Source organism: Pleurodeles waltl, chromosome 8 (genome assembly GCF_031143425.1).
Source record: "Pleurodeles waltl isolate 20211129_DDA chromosome 8, aPleWal1.hap1.20221129, whole genome shotgun sequence".
Taxonomy (NCBI): domain Eukaryota; kingdom Metazoa; phylum Chordata; class Amphibia; order Caudata; family Salamandridae; genus Pleurodeles; species Pleurodeles waltl.
This window is the reverse complement of record NC_090447.1, coordinates 510,397,915-510,416,361: the sequence shown is the minus strand read 5'-3', so window position 1 is coordinate 510,416,361 and position 18,447 is coordinate 510,397,915. Positions and strand designations below refer to the sequence as shown.

General features: G+C 45.0%; 1 protein-coding gene across 2 annotated transcripts in view; it reads right to left on the bottom strand.

Annotated features, from left to right (window-relative positions):
* The window catches only part of LOC138250080 (E3 SUMO-protein ligase RanBP2-like), an 894,326-nt gene that overhangs the window by 118,294 nt on the left and 757,585 nt on the right, over positions 1-18,447 (bottom strand). For both annotated transcript variants that reach the window (XM_069204480.1, XM_069204481.1), the window contains exon 24: positions 11,339-11,549. In XM_069204480.1, the coding sequence (XP_069060581.1) occupies positions 11,339-11,549 (211 nt within the window). The remainder of the gene's footprint in view (positions 1-11,338; positions 11,550-18,447) is intronic.

The window sequence follows — 18,447 nt, the reverse complement described above, 5'->3', positions numbered from 1 at the left end:
CCCCTTCTCCATTGAAGCCTATGCGTTTTGGGCACCACTTTGACCTCTGCATCTGACCGGCCCTGAGCTGCTGGTGTGGTAACTTTGGGGTTGCTCTGAACCCCAATGGTGGGCTACCTTGGACCCAACTTTGAACCCTGTAGGTGGTTTACTTACCTGCAAAACTAACAAATACTTACCTCCCCCAGGAACTGTTGAAATTTGCACTGTGTAGTTTTAAAATAGCTTATTGCCATTTGTGCCAAAACTGTACATGCTATTTTGTGGATTCAAAGTTCCTATGATACCTAAGCGAAGTACCTTTCATTTGAAGTATCGATTATAAATCTTGAACCTGTGGTTCTTAAAATAAACTAAGAAAATATATTTTTCTATATAAAAACCTATTGGCCTGGAATTGTCTTTGAGTGTGTCTTCCTCATTTATTGCCTGTGTGTGTACAACAAATGCTCAACGCTACCCTCTGATAAGCCTACTGCTCGACCACACTACCACAAAATAGAGCATTTGAATTATCTCTTTTTGCCACTATCTTACCTCTAATGGGTACCCTTGGACTCTGTGCATGCTATTTCTTACTTTGAAATAGTACATACAGAGCCAACTTCCTACAAGTAGGAGTTTTTTCAAGTGTACATCCCACCCGGTAATGGAAGCGTCCGTTGTAACAATTTTCTGCCGAACTGGGTTGGGGAAAAGGCCGCCCTTCAACATGTTGTTGGTGCTCCACCACTGCAGAGAACATTGTGTGGTTGGCAATCAACACTATATCATCCCAATGACCCCTCGCCTGAGACCACTGCTGTGCTAAGCATTCTTGCAACGGACACGTGAGGCCTGGCATGCGGTACTAAGGCAATGAAGGAGGCTATCATGCCCAGGGGAGGCGCATGACTGTTCTGAGTTGTTGATTTGGTTGAAACAAAGGGCGCAGTGCCTAAAAGGGCTGGATCCTGGCAGGATGTGGATAGGCTAGCCCTACTTTGAGTTCAGAATAGCCCACTAGGTAAGGCTTGATCCAGATGGGTTTGAGGTGGAATTTTGTGGCATGATGGTAAACTCTAAATAATGAAGCAGGTCTATTGTGACCTGTGTGTGTTGATGTACTGATGGAGGGTGGCACTTTTGATAGGTCATTTGTCCAGATATGGGAAAACGTGGACTCCTGATTGGTGCAAGTTTGCAGCCACTGCCGCAAGGCACTTGGTGAACGTCCAAGGGACACTCTGAACTGGTAATGCCTTCCGCTCACCATAAACCTGAGAAACTGGTGATGACCCGCATTTAGTGGTATGTGGAAATAGGCATCCTTCAGGCAGGGCGCGGCTATAAAGTTGCCTTGCTAGAGAAGCGGAATGACATCCTGAATGGTCATCTGGAACTATTGCCCCTGCATAACTCTCTATAATAACCCCTGGGGGAAGATCGCTGGCCATGGGTGCACCGACAGGACGTGGAGCTTTAGGGTAGTGGTAGTTTTTGAGCCTCCGTGGTAAGGGGTGTGGCGATAGGAGCCATGGGGATGTTAACAGTATCCCCATCGCTTTGGCTGCTTCTGTATCTCTTTGATCAGGCTTGGTCCACTTGATAACCAAAGAGATGCTCACCATCAAAAGGCATGTTCAGCAGGTTCTGGATATACAGCCAGGTAGTGTCTGCCTAACAGAATACTGGAATTTACCTTCCCAGGCAGCGGTGTTTGCTGCATCTAGAGAACAGCGAATAGAGGCGTTAGAAATTGGATTGTCCTCAGAGACTATCCCTTGGCCCATTTGTCTATGCTCTTCTGGCAGCTATTGAAGAAGCTCCTCCATTTCGCCCCAGTGAGCAAGATTGTATCTTGCTAGAAGGTTGACAGCAACTATGCATCAGTGACAGGCCGACTCAGCAGAGTGATGCAGTCACTGCTAAAACTAATTTTGTAAGATTTTACAAGAACTACAGGATACACAAACATTTGCAACAGGTAAATTGACAAAAAATAGTTATTTAAGTGATAGAAAAAAGAGCCATAAACAAATTCGAGGAGTATAAAAGGTAGCCAAATAGAGCATTGGAACTAAATTAATGGTTATTACTAATTGCACAAAACTGAACTTTGCAGATGCCCCCCTCCACTTTTTGCCACCTTTCAGAACTACTGGATACTGAATCTTGACGGACAGTGCAGTGAGGCCTGCTAATCAGACCTCAATCCTAGTGCACCTTCCCTGAAAGTAAAGTATGTCTGTTTAAAATTGGCACAGGACTTTAAGCACCCCGGTAAGTCCCTAATAAATGCTACCCCTGGTACCTAGGGCATGGGTACTGAACAGGATCTCTAATAGCTGCAGCATAACTTATGCCACCCTAAGAGATCCACACACAAATTGCACTCACCCTGCCATCCCAGACTGAAGGTCAGGGTGTAGACCCTGAGTGAAAACACAACATGGGACACTCATTGTGGCTATGCCAAAGCAACTGCATGCGTTATATCTAAGGCACCCCTACAGCAGGCCTCAAGAGCCCGAAGGAAGAATGCATTATAATACATGTGAGGACATCTGCTTGAGAAGATATGCCTCTGTGATCACTGCAAGTGACCGGGCAGCCATCTTAACCTCTTAGCTGCTGGGCCTCACCCCCCCCGTGCTGAGCCCTTTTTTGGCTATTTGGGGTAGTTCGCGCTTAGGCCTTCATAACTTTTTGTCCACATAAGCTATCCACGCCAAATTTGCGTCCTTTTTTTCCCAACATCCTAGGGATTCTAATGGTACCCAGAGTTTGTCGGTTCCCCTGGAGGAGACCAAGAAATTAGCCAAAATACAGTGAAAATTTCGTTTTTTCCAAAAGAAATGGGAAAAAAGGGCTGCCGAAGAAGGCTTGTGTTTTTTTTACCTGAAAATGCCATCAACAAAGGGTTTCTGGTGCTGAAATCACCATCTTCCCACCTTTCAGGAACGGGCAGACTTGAATCAGAAAACCACATTTTTTAACACAAATTTGGCATTTTACTGGGACATACCCCATTTTAATATTTTTGGTGCTTTCAGCCTCCTTCCAGTTAGTGACAGGTATGGGTGTGAAACCAATGCTGGATCCCGGAAAGCTAAACATTTCTGAAAACTAGACAACATTTTGAATTCAGCAAGGGGTCATTTGTGTAGATCCTACAAGGTTTTCCTACAGAAAATAACAGCTGAAATAAAAAAATATTGAAATTGAGCTGAAAACAACAGCCATTTTTCTTTATGTTTTACTCTGTAACTTTTTCCTGCGATGTCAGATATTTTAAAGCAATATACCGTTGTGTCTGCTGGACTCTTCTGGTTGCGGGGATATAAAGGGCTTGTAAGTTCATCAAGAACCCAAGGTACCCAGAGACAATAAATGAGCTGCACCCTGCAGTTGGTTTTCATTCTATACTGGGTATACAGCAATTCATTTGCTGAAATATGAAGAGTGAAAAATAGGTATCAAGAAAACCTTTGCATTTCCAATATGGGCTCAAGATACGGTATTGAGGAGCAGTGGTTATTTGCACATCTCTGAATTCCGGGGTGCCCATACTAGCATGTGAATTGCAGGGCATTTCTCAAATAGACATCTTTTTTACACACTCTCTTATATTTGGAAAGAAAAAATGTAGAGAAAGATAAGGGGCAATAACACTTGTTTTGCTATTCTATGTTCCCCCAAGTCTCCCGATAAAAACAATACCTCCCTTGTGTGGGTAGGCCTAGCGCCTGTGACAGGAAATGCCCCAAAACACAACATGGACACATCCCATTTTTTGGCAGAAAACAGAGCTGTTTTTTGCAAAGTGCCTACCTGTAGATTTTGGCCTCTAGCTCAGCCGGCACCTAGGGAAACCTACCAAACCTGTGCATTTTTTTAAAAACTAGAGACCTAGGGGAATCCAAGATGGGGTGACTTGTGGGGCTCTGACCAGTTTCTGTTACCCAGAATCCTTTGCAAACCTCAAAACGTGGCTAAAAAAAAACACGTTTTCCTCACATTTCAGTGACAGAAAGTTCTGGAATCTGAGAGGAGCCACAAATTTCCTTCCACCCAGCGTTCCCCCAAGTCTCACGATAAAACTGATACCTCACTTATGTGGGTAGGCCTAGCGCCCGCGACAGGAAATGCCCCAAAACACAACGTGGACACATCACATTTTTTCATAGAAAACAGTGCCTACCTGTGGATTTTGGCCTCTAGCTCAGCCGGCACCTGGGGAAACCTAGCAAACCAGTGCATTTTTGAAAACTAGAAACCCAGGGGAATCCAAGATGAGGTGACTTGTGGGGCTCTGACCAGGTTCTGTTACCCAGAATCCTTTGCAAACCTCAGAATGTGGCTAAAATAACACGTTTTCCTCACGTTTCGGTGACAGAAAGTTCTGGAATCTGAGAGGAGCCACAAATGTCCTTCCATCCAGCATTCCCCCAAGTCTCCCGATAAAAATGGTACCTCACTTGTGTGGGTAGGCCTGGTGCCCGCGACAGAAATAGATCACACAACGGTCAATGTTGGTCCTTACATGAGGCAGCTATTGACCCTGGGGTGATCCATTCCTGACGCAGGCACTAGGTGTAGGCACTCAAGTGGGGTAGTGTTTTTATCAGGACAGGTGAGGAATCACTGGGTGGTAGGAATTTTGAGGATCCCAGCATATTCCTGTAGTTTGTGTGACAGAAATGCGAGAAAAATAGAGTTTTTATTCAACATTTCAGCTTTGCAGGGTATTCTGGGTAAGAAAACTTTGGGGAATCCACACAAGTCACACCTCTGTGGACTCCCCCGAATGTCTAGTTTCCAGAAATGTTTGGGTTTAGTGTGTTTCTCTATATGGCCGCCGAACCCAGGACCAAAAACACAGGTGCCTGCCTTACAAAACCAGTTTGTTTTGCGATAGATAATTTTGATGTCTCCACAATACGATTTGGGCAGTGGAATTCGGGGCTGAACTAAATTGGGGAGCTCCCAAGAGAGCACTCTCTCTCTGCTTGCCGCTGCATTCACCTGCTCTCGGGGTTGGGCTAACCCACTATTACCCAGTTGCACAGACTGCTTGCGAAGGGACAGCAGGACTGTCCTCATCACTTCCCTCACAATGTACTGGAAGAGGAGTTATCGAACGGGACTCCTCCGACTGAAAAATGACTCCCCGAGTCTGCGCCATTGTCCTATCCCTCAGATGCTGTCTCAGTATCTGATGTCTCAGTCTCCGATCCTATGTCAGAGCTGTCCTCTATAACCTGAGTGCCGGCAGCAGTCATCCATCATGATGCCATCTCTGCTATTGGCTAAACTGTTGCTCTAAAACACTAGCCTAGGTAGACAGTCACAAAATCGATGGTGTGTGTGAGATACGTGCAACAGTAGAGGCCTCCTTACCTGAGCTTCTTCCCTCAATCAGCACGTTCTTTCAAGACACTCAAAAAACACCTTGTCACATACCATTCGTCACAGTCTTTAGCACCTCCTGCGCCCAGTCCAACAATCATTATTGGTGCTCCCACTCCCTCCTCCTCGGATTCCCTCATTACCACCCAGCAAAAGTGCCCTTAATCTCTCCATTGCCACCCCGCACATACATTTCATTTGTATTATAGCGCAGGTTATGGCTGACTTTACTAATGTACTCAGCTATTGACATAAAATACAGATTTGCTCTTTGCAGTAGGCATATAAACCTTCTGCGCTTCTTTATGGCACTAAAACTGCCACTAGACAAGTCTGACCCTTTTGTAACAGAAACAATCACAATACTTACTTGACTTTTTTTATTGCTGCCTAAAAGGCAAATATATATATATATATATATATATACAGGGAGTGCAGAATTATTAGGCAAATGAGTATTTTGACCACATCATCCTCTTTATGCATGTTGTCTTACTCCAAGCTGTATAGGCTCGAAAGCCTACTACCAATTAAGCATATTAGGTGATGTGCATCTCTGTAATGAGAAGGGGTGTGGTCTAATGACATCAACACCCTATATCAGGTGTGCATAATTATTAGGCAACTTCCTTTCCTTTGGCAAAATGGGTCAAAAGAAGGACTTGACAGGCTCAGAAAAGTCAAAAATAGTGAGATATCTTGCAGAGGGATGCAGCACTCTTAAAATTGCAAAGCTTCTGAAGCGTGATCATCGAACAATCAAGCGTTTCATTCAAAATAGTCAACAGGGTCGCAAGAAGCGTGTGGAAAAACCAAGGCGCAAAATAACTGCCCATTAACTGAGAAAAGTCAAGCGTGCAGCTGCCACGATGCCACTTGCCACCAGTTTGGCCATTTTTCAGAGCTGCAATATCACTGGAGTGCCCAAAAGCACAAGGTGTGCAATACTCAGAGACATGGCCAAGGTAAGAAAGGCTGAAAGACGACCACCACTGAACAAGACACACAAGCTGAAACGTCAAGACTGGGCCAAGAAATATCTCAAGACTGATTTTTCTAAGGTTTTATGGACTGATGAAATGAGAGTGAGTCTTGATGGGCCAGATGGATGGGCCCGTGGCTGGATTGGTAAAGGGCAGAGAGCTCCAGTCCGACTCAGACGCCAGCAAGGTGGAGGTGGAGTACTGGTTTGGGCTGGTATCATCAAAGATGAGCTTGTGGGGCCTTTTCGGGTTGAGGATGGAGTCAAGCTCAACTCCCAGTCCTACTGCCAGTTCCTGGAAGACACCTTCTTCAAGCAGTGGTACAGTAAGAAGTCTGCATCCTTCAAGAAAAACATGATTTTCATGCAGGACAATGCTCCATCACACGCGTCCAAGTACTCCACAGCGTGGCTGGCAAGAAAGGGTATAAAAGAAGGAAATCTAATGACATGGCCTCCTTGTTCACCTGATCTGAACCCCATTGAGAACCTGTGGTCCATCATCAAATGTGAGATTTACAAGGAGGGAAAACAGTACACCTCTCTGTACAGTGTCTGGGAGGCTGTGGTTGCTGCTGCACGCAATGTTGATGGTGAACAGATCAAAACACTGACAGAATCCATGGATGGCAGGCTTTTGAGTGTCCTTGCAAAGAAAGGTGGCTATATTGGTCACTGATTTGTTTTTGTTTTGTTTTTGAATGTCAGAAATGTATATTTGTGAATGTTGAGATGTTATATTGGTTTCACTGGTAATAATAAATAATTGAAATGGGTATATATTTTTTTTTGTTAAGTTGCCTAATAATTATGCACAGTAATAGTCACCTGCACACACAGATATCCCCCTAACATAGCTAAAACTAAAAACAAACTAAAAACTACTTCCAAAAATATTCAGCTTTGATATTAATGAGTTTTTTGGGTTCATTGAGAACATGGTTGTTGTTCAATAATAAAATTAATCCTCAAAAATAAAACTTGCCTAATAATTCTGCACTCCCTGTATATATATCACTTTTATATGTGGGTCTGATTTTCCTGGGGGCCGATCGCAGCCCCCAGGGAAACCACACACATATTGACAAAAGTGATATATCTATGTAGATAGACATATATATATATATATATAGAGATATATATATCTATAGATATAGATATGTACATATATATATATATATATATATATATATATATATGGGGGGGGGCGAACCGTTTTCCGAGGGGGCCGACCCCCCCAAGTGAAAACTCTGGCATCTAGTGGTGTTTCCTGGCCCCCGATTGCAGCTGTGCTGCGATCGGGGACCAGGAAACACTTTCAGAGGGCCTTGTAAGAAAGGGGAGACTCTCCCCTTTCTTACGAGGCCTTCCCGAACGTGGGGAAAGCCGTTTTCCCCATTGGAGCAGGAAGCGGCAGCAAGGCTGCTTCCGGCTCCGATGGGGAAATCAACTTTGTTACAGCACGCTGACGTCACAAAGGGGTGGGTGGGGGCGGGGGGAGACACGGAAGAGCTTCCGTGTCTCCCTGGGGCAAAAAATGCGACTCATGCATTGAAGAGATTAAAGCATGGACTGAACACTGGTCAGCATGGGTAACCCAACTACATGATGGCTGCATGGAAAAAGTGCTGTTTGGTATCAAACACCTTCATAAATCCACACTGATGCCAGTATTGGATTTATTCTGACATGCACCAAGAGGGTACCTTAGAGGTGCCCCTTTAAACCTACTAGTCCTATGGAATGCTGGCTAACTAGTTTTGACTAGCCTGCAACTACAAGATGATTTTCTGACACCCATAGAGGTGAGAGCCTCTCCTCTTTGAGGTCCGAAACAATGTCTGCTCTAGCAGGAAGTGGTATCCCCTTTGTCAAGAGGATGGCTAGCAGATCTGCATACCAGGGTCTAGGCCTTCACGGACCCTGCCACTTTTGGTATGCAATCCGCAGCCTCCCCAGGCCAGGGAGAGGCGACTCCCTGCCCTGAGGCCCATCTGGGACCAGGACAGGCCGGAAATTAGATAGTCAGGAGGTTTGCTGCCCTTGTAAGCTGGACACATCCCTAGAGGGAGGCAGCCTGAAGTAAAAACAAAATTAGGAGTTCCACCATCTTGTGTGTGGTGGAATCAGGCATCTTGGGACAGGGTGATGTCCACTTCCCACAGGAAGTGTTCATCTAGGGGGTGTAGTGACCCCAATATTAAGTGCTCCCTTAAGACTCCTAAATTGAGTATTTTGGGGGCCCTTTGACACCAGGAAGGCAAATCAAGTCTGAGATCAAGGCAACGTCAAGAGTGGGAACTGAGGAAGACTAGCTGAGGAGAGTGACAACAGAAGACCTGCACCAAGATTAGCACAAAAGCCCGCCTGGCTGCTTGTGCTTCCACAATTGCTAAACCAACTTCACTAGGAGCTGGACACCCTCTTAAAAACCATTCGAGGACTGCCCAGCACCTCAACCAAGAAAGATCTCCCTTGGAGCAGAGGAGATGCTTCCTTGCATATGCAGGCACTGTTTGCAAAATCTGGTACTCTGCCCCGTTGGCCATTAGGCCCTCCGAGGGATCAATGAGCCAGGATAAGACTGTTTAGAGCCGTGGAGGTCAGCCCCGCCACTTCACCTAAGTTCTGAGATGCTGACCCATCCCAGAAGCTCCCTGCACCTGTACCTGGGGTACTGGACCCCTTGCAGCAACCACGACTTGTTGATGGTCCAATCTGGACTCCAGCAGCACCAAAGGAGACCTTCTGCTGAGGGACGTCAGGTTCCACAAGGCCATTCAGGAGAGTGGCCTCATTACCCTGTTACCCCTCTTCAACAGGTCACCAAGACCCAAAGCCAGTCTCTGACCACTGTGACAAGACACCTCAAAGCACCTCTGCACCTGAGCCCCACAGCCAGAGTCTGAGGCAGCTGATGAATCTCCGAGTCCTGAGACCCTCTGGAGATGACCCCACTCTTGGGTTTGGCAAGGCCGGACTATCAGTCGCCGCCTGAAGCCTCTGTCTACAGGCCCCCTCAACCGCAAGTGCACTGGTGACAAAAACCCGATGCTTCAGGACACCTCTCTGTCTGGCCACCCTGGCCCAAGGGGAAGAGGACCAAAGATGTCCCTACATCCCAAGCATCTTAAGAACTGATCGCCCCCTGTAGGTTTGTCCGGACTGGCCCCCCAGTTCCAGTTTGCATCACCTTTGCGACTGGACCGTTCCCCATTGAAGTGAATGGCACACCTCTGCACCCAGACAACTCAGAGCCTGCCTCCTGAGGTGAACTGTTGGTGTGGCCCTGGGCATTGCCCCATACTCACCTTACATCCCGGAGAAAAGACCCATAATTCGCTTTTAAGTGCCCGATTGCAGTACATGTTTTTCTCCCCAAAGGATAACATTACCTCACCAAAAAATTGCAGTGTCAACTTTTCAGAACCGTACAAATTTTTATCTTGAAAAGTACTCACCCATTTCTGATGATCTTGGTGCCTAAATTAATAAAAAAGTATTTATTCTTTTTATACATTGGTGTCAGATTTCTTTATTGAGTGTGTGTCTTTGTGTGCGCAATAAATGCTTAACACTGCCCTCAGATAAGCCTAACTGCTCGCTCACACTACCAAAAAAGAGAGCTTTTAGGGTTATTGTGTCAGTTAATAAGGGTCACCCTGGACTATCTGCATAGTGTCCCCTTACATTGGTACACTACATCGATAGCCATCTTCCTACAATAATTAGATATTTTCATATGGGAGACACACTAAAAACGTATAAGTCAACAACAATGACTAAAGTGTTTTTTTCTAGGAGCACTGAAGTGACCCCTAATGGGTCGGCACAGAGTGGTCACTATTGCAATATTATCCGATGTCGTTTCTAGTCTAACTGTGATCACATTTGTTAACAGGTTAAAATGACTTTCATTGATCATAAGTAGCTTGCTCTTTAGAAAAGGTTGTCGGACTCTGTAACAGCATATCTTATTTGTGCGCCCTACATTACTTGAGGCTTGGAAAAATAAATGCTAAGGGACACACAATGGAACTAGCCAGCACAAGGACCACAGCAGTCACGACAGTTCTGTTACAAATGAAAAACGAATGTTAGAAGCAGTAAAGATAAACTCAAACACTGCACTAAATTGTATAAAAAATTTCTCAAATCAAAAGTATTAAGGCCATTCTAAATCTAAAAAATATCATGGTGGCATCCAAATGGTTCAGCACTGCTAAAACAGCTTAAATTCCAACGAGACTGACAACGTGGCTATTCTATCTTTTTTAATTCAATCAACACTGAGGGCCAGCAAACGTCCAGAAGTAGTTTTTTTAACACAGCTTCCGTCACACAACTGATCAAGATTCAACAAGTTATTTAACTTGATACTGTAAACAGGGTAGTATCTCAGTGAACTTGGGTGACAATGTACTTGACAACTTGTTCTAGTTTCCATTAGCAGGGAAGGCGAGCAAAACAGCCAGGGGGTAATTTCTGAGCGAAGCTAAATTGTAAGCGTGGTCTGTTGTAAAAACAAAACGTCCTGAAATGTACTTTAGTAACTTATTACAGGCATTTAGGAGCCCTGTCCTTTGCTTCATCTAATGATATGTAATTTAGGGGAACAAGAAGCTAACATATGGTAGCAATACACACTTTGCAATACTGTTACTTCTTCCTATTTTCTGTTCTGGTAGTCAGTATCTTTATGCTCAGTAATTTAGTTCCCTTTGTAGCTTTCCAGTTCTCATCTACATCAGGCTTGAGTTATAGTGCAGCACTGTTTCCTCTTGTTTTCTGGCTATTTTGATAAGAATAAACAAACAGTGATTTGTTTGCAAATATATCTACATACATAATGAGTCATATAATCTGGTAAAACAGAATTAATTAAATATGCCTGTTTCACCATATAATGCAATGCATTAATGTCAATGCAGCAGCAACTCCAACAAAGACAAAAAACACAGATACCTTGACTGGTGGAATCAGGAGTTGGGTGTTCTGTTTTGATTGATAAATCGACAGGTTGGTCATCCGTATCCAAGGACGGCTGAACCTTCTGTGCGGAATCAGAGGTAGAATCTGGCTCTATTTCTGACTTAACACTTGGGAGGATAAGTGTTTCACCTTCTTTTGAGCTTACTACATCAGCCGAGCTGCTGACCTCTTCATTTGGGGATTCCTGAGGATAAAAAGTTAAACACATAATCTATTTCTTACACATAGAAAAGACTAGGAGGGATATCTATTTACAATGCATCATTTTGAAACAGCTTTACAAGTAGTCAAAAATGAGGAAAGCATGGAATGTGAATATTAGGTCAAACGTGGAAGAAAGCTGAGAACATTCAGATTACAAGATTTTCTAGTAGAATGACTGGTCTCCTAATGTAATACAACACGAGTGTGAAGTAATGGTTACCCTGCACCATACTGGCCAAATTGAAGTGCACAATATTTTCTGGAATTGAAACATGCTTGTTTAAATACTTACACTGAAAATTCAAAAGATTTATATTGATTGTCTGATCTGGCACTGGTACGGATGACTTGGTATGCCCTTGCTACAGAAACCAAATAAAAACCTGACTTGATGCCAATACATTCAACAAGTAAGTAAAATTAATAATAAAAGTTTATTCTTACTTACCATTTACAATGGTGCTGGAAGAAATGGAGATCAGGGGCACCAAGTCTCACCTAAAATTTGCTTTTTCATTTAAGTCGCAGGGATCCCACAGTCCAAGTGGTAAAGGATTTCTTTTGTTCCTCCCAAATTAGGTTGCAGAAGGAATCTGCCCCAAAAGGATCTATCAAACTACCAACTACTCTTTTGAAATCTTTGTTGGCCATCCTCTTTATGAACCAAATACTACTATCTACCTGTAGGAAGTTGGCTGGGTATTGAAAATGTCACTTACCCAGTGTACATCTGTTCGTGGCATTAGTCGCTGCAGATTCACATGTTGTGCATAGTCCGCCATCTGGTGTTGGGTCGGAGTGTTACAAGTTGTTTTTCTTCGAAGAAGTCTTTCGAGTCACGAGACCGAGGGACTCCTCCTCCTTTGCTTCCATTGCGCATGGGCGTCGACTCCATCTTCGATTGTTTTCCCCGCAGAGGGTGAGGTAGGAGTTATGTGTGTTAGTAATAGTGCCCATGCAATGGAGTGAATAAGTATGTGCCAATTAAGGCTTAAGTATTATATTTACAAATGTACAAATGTTGAAGATAACTTCCAAACGGCTACAGGCTCCCGGGGAGGCGGGTGGGCACATGTGAATCTGCAGCGACTAATGCCACGAACAGATGTACACTGGGTAAGTGACATTTTCAGTTCGATGGCATGTGTAGCTGCAGATACACATGTTGTGCATAGACTAGTAAGCAGTTATCTCCCCAAAAGCGGTGGCTCAGCCTGTAGGAGTGGAAGTAGTCTGAAATAAAGTTCTTAGTACGGCTTGACCTACTGTGGCTTGTTGTGCGGATAGCACGTCTACACAGTAATGCTTAGTAAATGTGTGAGGCGTAGACCATGTGGCTGCCTTACATATCTCATGCATTGGAATATTTCCTAGGAAGGCCATGCTAGCGCCTTTCTTTCTGGTTGAGTGTGCCCTTGGTGTAATGGGCAGCTCTCTCTTTGCTTTAAGGTAGCATATTTGGATGCACTTAACTATCCATCTGGCTATACCCTGTTTTTATATTGGGTTTCCTGTATGAGGTTTTTGAAATGCAATAAATAGTTGTTTTGTTTTTCTGATTTGTTTTGTTCTGTCAATGTAGTACATTAGTGCTCTTCTGATGTCTAATGTATGTAGTGCCCTTTCGGCTACCGAGTCTGGCTGTGGGAAGAACACTGGCAGTTCTACCGTTTGATTTAAGTGGAACGGTGAAATAACCTTTGGTAGAAATTTAGGATTGGTTCTTAGGACTACCTTATTTTTGTGTATTTGGATAAAAGGTTCTTGTATTGTAAACGCCTGAATTTCACTTACTCTTCTTAGAGATGTGATGGCGATGAGAAATGCAACTTTCCAGGTTAAGAATTGTATTTCGCAAGAATGCATGGGTTCAAAAGGTGGACCCATGAGTCTTGTTAAGACGATGTTGAGGTTCCATGAAGGAACAGGTGGTGTCCTTGGTGGTATAATTCTTTTGAGGCCTTCCATAAACGCTTTAATGACAGGTATTCTAAATAGTGAAGTTGAATGGGTAATCTGCAGGTATGCAGATATTGCTGCGAGGTGTATCTTAATGGAAGAGAAGGCCAGATTCGATTTTTGTAAGTGTAGTAAGTAACCCACTACATCCTTTGGAGATGCGTGTAATGGTTGAATTTGATTATTATGGCAGTAGCAAACGAACCTTTTCCATTTGCTTGCATAGCAGTGTCTAGTGGATGGTCTTCTAGCTTGCTTTATGACTTCCATACATTCTTGGGTGAGGTTTAAGTGTCCGAATTCTAGGATTTCAGGAGCCAGATTGCTAGATTCAGCGATGCTGGGTTTGGATGTCTGATTTGTTGTTTGTGTTGTGTTAACAGATCTGGCCTGTTGGGTAACTTGACGTGGGGTACTACTGATAGGTCTAGCAGTGTTGTGTACCAAGGTTGCCTTGCCCATGTTGGTGCTATTAGTATGAGTTTGAGTTTGTTTTGACTCAATTTGTTTACTAGATATGGAAGGAGAGGGAGAGGGGGAAAAGCGTACGCAAATATCCCTGACCAGTTAATCCATAGGGCATTGCCATGAGACTGCCTGTGTGGGTACCTGGATGCGAAGTTTTGGCATTTTGCGTTCTCCTTTGTCGCAAATAAGTCTATTTGAGGTGTTCCCCAAATTTTGAAGTAAGTGTTTAGAATTTGGGGGTGAATCTCCCATTCGTGGACCTGTTGGTGATCTCGAGAGAGATTGTCTGCTAGTTGATTCTGGATCCCTGGAATAAACTGTGCTATTAGGCGAATGTGGTAGCGAATTGCCCATTGCCATATTCTTTGTGCCAGGAGGCACAGCTGTGTGGAGTGTGTTCCCCCCTGTTTGTTTAGATAATACATTGTTATCATGTTGTCTGTTTTGACAAGAATGTATTTGTGGGTTATGATGGGTTGGAATGCTTTCAACGCTAGGAATACTGCTAACAATTCGAGGTGATTTATATGCAGTTTTGCTTGATGTACGTCCCATTGTCCTTGGATGCTGTGTTGATTGAGGTGTGCTCCCCACCCTGTCATGGAAGCATCTGTTGTTATCACGTATTGTGGCACTGGGTCCTGGAAAGGCCGCCCCTTGTTTAAATTTATACTGTTCCACCATAGAAGCGAGATGTATGTTTGGCGGTCTATCAACACCAGATCTAGAAGGTGACCCTGTGCTTGTGACCATAGTGATGCTAGGCACTGTTGTAAGGGCCTCATGTGCAGTCTTGCGTTTGGGACAATGGCTATGCATGAGGACATCATGCCTAGGAGTTGTAATACCGTCTTTGCCTGTATCTTTTGTGTTGGATACATGGCTTGTATAACCTTGCGAAAATTTTGAACCCTTTGTGGACTTGGAGTGGCTATTCCCTTTATTGTGTTGATTGTCGCTCCTAAGTATTGCTGTATTTTGCAAGGCAGAATGCGTGATTTTGCATAGTTGATGGAGAAACCGAGTTTGTAGAGGGTTTGTATGACATAATCTGTGTGGTGTGAACACTTTGTTAGTGAGTTGGTCTTGATTAGCCAATCGTCTAGATACGGGAATACGTGTATCTGCTGCCTTCTGATGTGTGCAGCTACTACTGCTAGGCATTTTGTAAATACTCTTGGTGCGGTCGTTATACCGAACGGCAATACTTTGAATTGGTAATGTATTCCCTTGAATACGAACCTTAGGTATTTCCTGTGCGAGGGATGTATCAGTATGTGGAAATACGCGTCTTTGAGATCTAAGGTTGTCATGTAGTCTTGTTGCTTTAGCAGTGGTAACACTTCTTGTAGCGTGACCATGTGAAAGTGTTCTGATTTGATGTAGGTGTTTAGTGTTCTGAGATCTAGGATTGGTCTCAGTGTTTTGTCCTTTTTTGGTATTAGAAAGTACAGTGAGTAAACTCCTGTGTTTATTTGTGTACATGGTACCAGTTCTATTGGGTTCTTTTGCAGTAATGCTTGAACTTCTATTTCTAGAAGGTCTAAATGCTGTTTTGATATATTCTGTGTTTTTGGTGGGATATTTGGAGGATTTGTAGATAATTGCTAAGATCCAAGTGTCTGTTGTTATCTCCTCCCAAGATTGGTAAAACTGACCTATTCTTCCCCCCACTGGTGTTGTGTGGAGGGGTTGAGTGACTAGTGAGTCACTGTTTGGTTGTAGGTGTTTTTGGGCCTTGAAATTTTCCCCGGTTTCTAGGGAATTGTCCTCCTCTGTACTGGCCCCGAAATCCTCCCCTTTGGTACTGTCCCTTGTAGGTAGACGGTGTTGAATGTGAGGTACTGGCTTGTGTAGCCTGACCCCAAAACCCCCCTCTGAAGGTTGTTTTACGGAAGGTGCCGAAAGTGCCTCTGCCCTGCGGGGAATAGAGTGCGCCCATGGCCTTGGCTGTGTCAGTGTCCTTTTTCAGCTTCTCAATTGCAGTGTCCACTTCAGGTCCGAACAATTGTTGCTCATTGAACGGCATATTGAGCACTGCTTGCTGTATCTCCGGTTTAAAGCCAGATGTGCGCAACCATGCGTGCCTTCTTATGGTCACTGCGGTGTTTATTGTTCTTGCAGCTGTGTCCGCTGCATCCATAGAGGAGCGTATTTGGTTATTGGAGATGTTTTATCCCTCCTCAACCACTTGCTTTGCCCATTTTTGAACTTCTTTGGGTAGATGCTCGATGAGATGCTGCATCTCGTCCCAATGGGCTCTGTCATATCGCGCTAGGAGCGCCTGAGAGTTCGCGATGCGCCACTGGTTTGCAGCTTGTACTGCTACCCTTTTCCCTCAGCTGCGTCGAACTTGCGGCTTTCTTTATCCGGAGGTGGTGCATCTCCTGATGTGTGGGAGTTGGCTCTTTTGCGAGCTGCCCCTACCACAACTGAATCTGGTGGCAGCTGTGAGGTGATGAAAGCAGGGTCCGAGGGCGGTGCTTTATATTTTTTCTCCACCCTCTGAGTTATTGCTCTACTTTTGACAGGTTCTTTGAAGATCTGCCTTGCGTGCCTTAGCATTCCTGGAAGCATAGGCAGGCTCTGGTAAGTGCTATGGGTGGAGGAGAGGGTGTTGAAAAGGAAGTCATCCTCGACAGGTTCTGAGTGTAGCGACACGTTATGGAACTCTGCTGCCCTAGCTACCACCTTGCATACGCTGTGCTGTCCTCGGGTGGTGAGGGCTTGGTAGGATACGCCTCAGGACTATTGTCTGACACTGGGGCGTCGTACAGGTCCCAAGCGTCCTGGTCATCTTGGCTCATGGTGGTGTGAGCCGGTGAGTGCGATGGAGTCTGTGCCGGTGATATTTGAGTTACAGGTGGAGGAGAGGGTGGCGGAGTTACCTTCTTCACCACTTTTGTTTGTGGTGTTTGTTCCTGTGTCTGGAACTCAAGTCTCCTTTTTCTCCTAATTGGGGGAAGAGTGCTGATCTTCCCTGTCCCACTCTGTATAAAGATCCGCTTTTGAGTGTGGTCTACGTCAGTGGTCTGTAACTCTTCCTCAAATCTGTGTTTACGCATTTGAGAGGACAGTGATTGTTCCTCTGAATATGAGCCGGTAGTCGGTTCGGTTGCTGGTCTTTTTGGCACCGAAACCGTGTCCTTACTTGTTTTCGGCTCCGAGGCGACTTTTCTCTTTTTCGGAGTCGAGATTTCTCGGCGTCGATCTTCCTCGGTGCCGCTGTCTCTGCATCGAGCAGCTTCGGTTCCGATGTCTCGGCGTCGATCTTTTTCGGCAGCGCTTTCTCGGTCCCGAGATTGCTGCGTGCCTGTGTCTCGACCCGAGTCGGACGATCTCGGCACCGATTCGGCCTTTTTCGGTGCCGATGGACGGTCACCTACTTTATGGGTTGAGCCATGGCCTGTTGGCAGTGGCGTCCCCTGGGCCTTGTCTGTTTTCTTGTGTTGTGCTTGTTTCGACGTCTTACTCACGGTTTCCTCGACGTCGAATTCTTCCGAGTCGGATTCATGGATGGAGAAGGCTTCCTCTTCTTCTCCTTGTTCCTCGAATCCTCGTTGTCCTGTCAGCGTGGACGCCATCTGTAATCTTCTGGCTCGCCGGTCACGGAGCGTTTTTCGGGACCGAAACGCACGACAGGCCTCACACGTTTCTTCTTTGTGCTCGGGCGACAGGCAAAGGTTACAGACCAAATGGTGGTCTGTATATGGGTATTTGTTGTGGCATTTAGGACAGAATCGGAACGGGGTCCGTTCCATCAGCCTCGATGTTACACGCGGTCGGCCCGACAAGGCCCCGACGGGGGATCGAAATTACCCCGAAGGGTTACCGGAGCTCTTCACGATTCGGTGTCGATTCTATCTAACCCGATCCCGAACGCAACAATACCGACGTAGTTTTCCGAAGTTTTGACTAACTTTCCGTCCCGAAACTCGGAGCGAAAAGGAACACGTCCGAACCCGATGGCAGAAAGAAAACAATCGAAGATGGAGTCGACACCCATGCGCAATGGAAGCAAAGGAGGAGGAGTCCCTCGGTCTCGTGACTCGAAAGACTTCTTTGAAGAAAAACAACTTGTAACACTCCGACCCAACACCAGATGGCGGACTATGCACAACATGTGTATCTGCAGCTACACATGCCATCGAACACATCGTTATTAGGGGTACCTTACCCATCAAAGACAGAAGTAGAAGAGTCCACCTCTAACAAACTTTTTAGTTTCGACAGCATGGTCCCATTAGCTGTATTAATTAAGCGTAGCTGTTTGGCATAAAAATTCCTAAGTATCTGACAAGGGGACTTGGAATGATCTGCAGGCTGGCGGGGAGTTCAGAACATGCTGCATTAAACAAAAGAAGCTCAGTTTTCGCTCAGTTGATTTTGTATCCACCTTTTTGCGTAAAGCAAGCCATTTCACCAATGGCATTCTAAATTTTAACGCTATC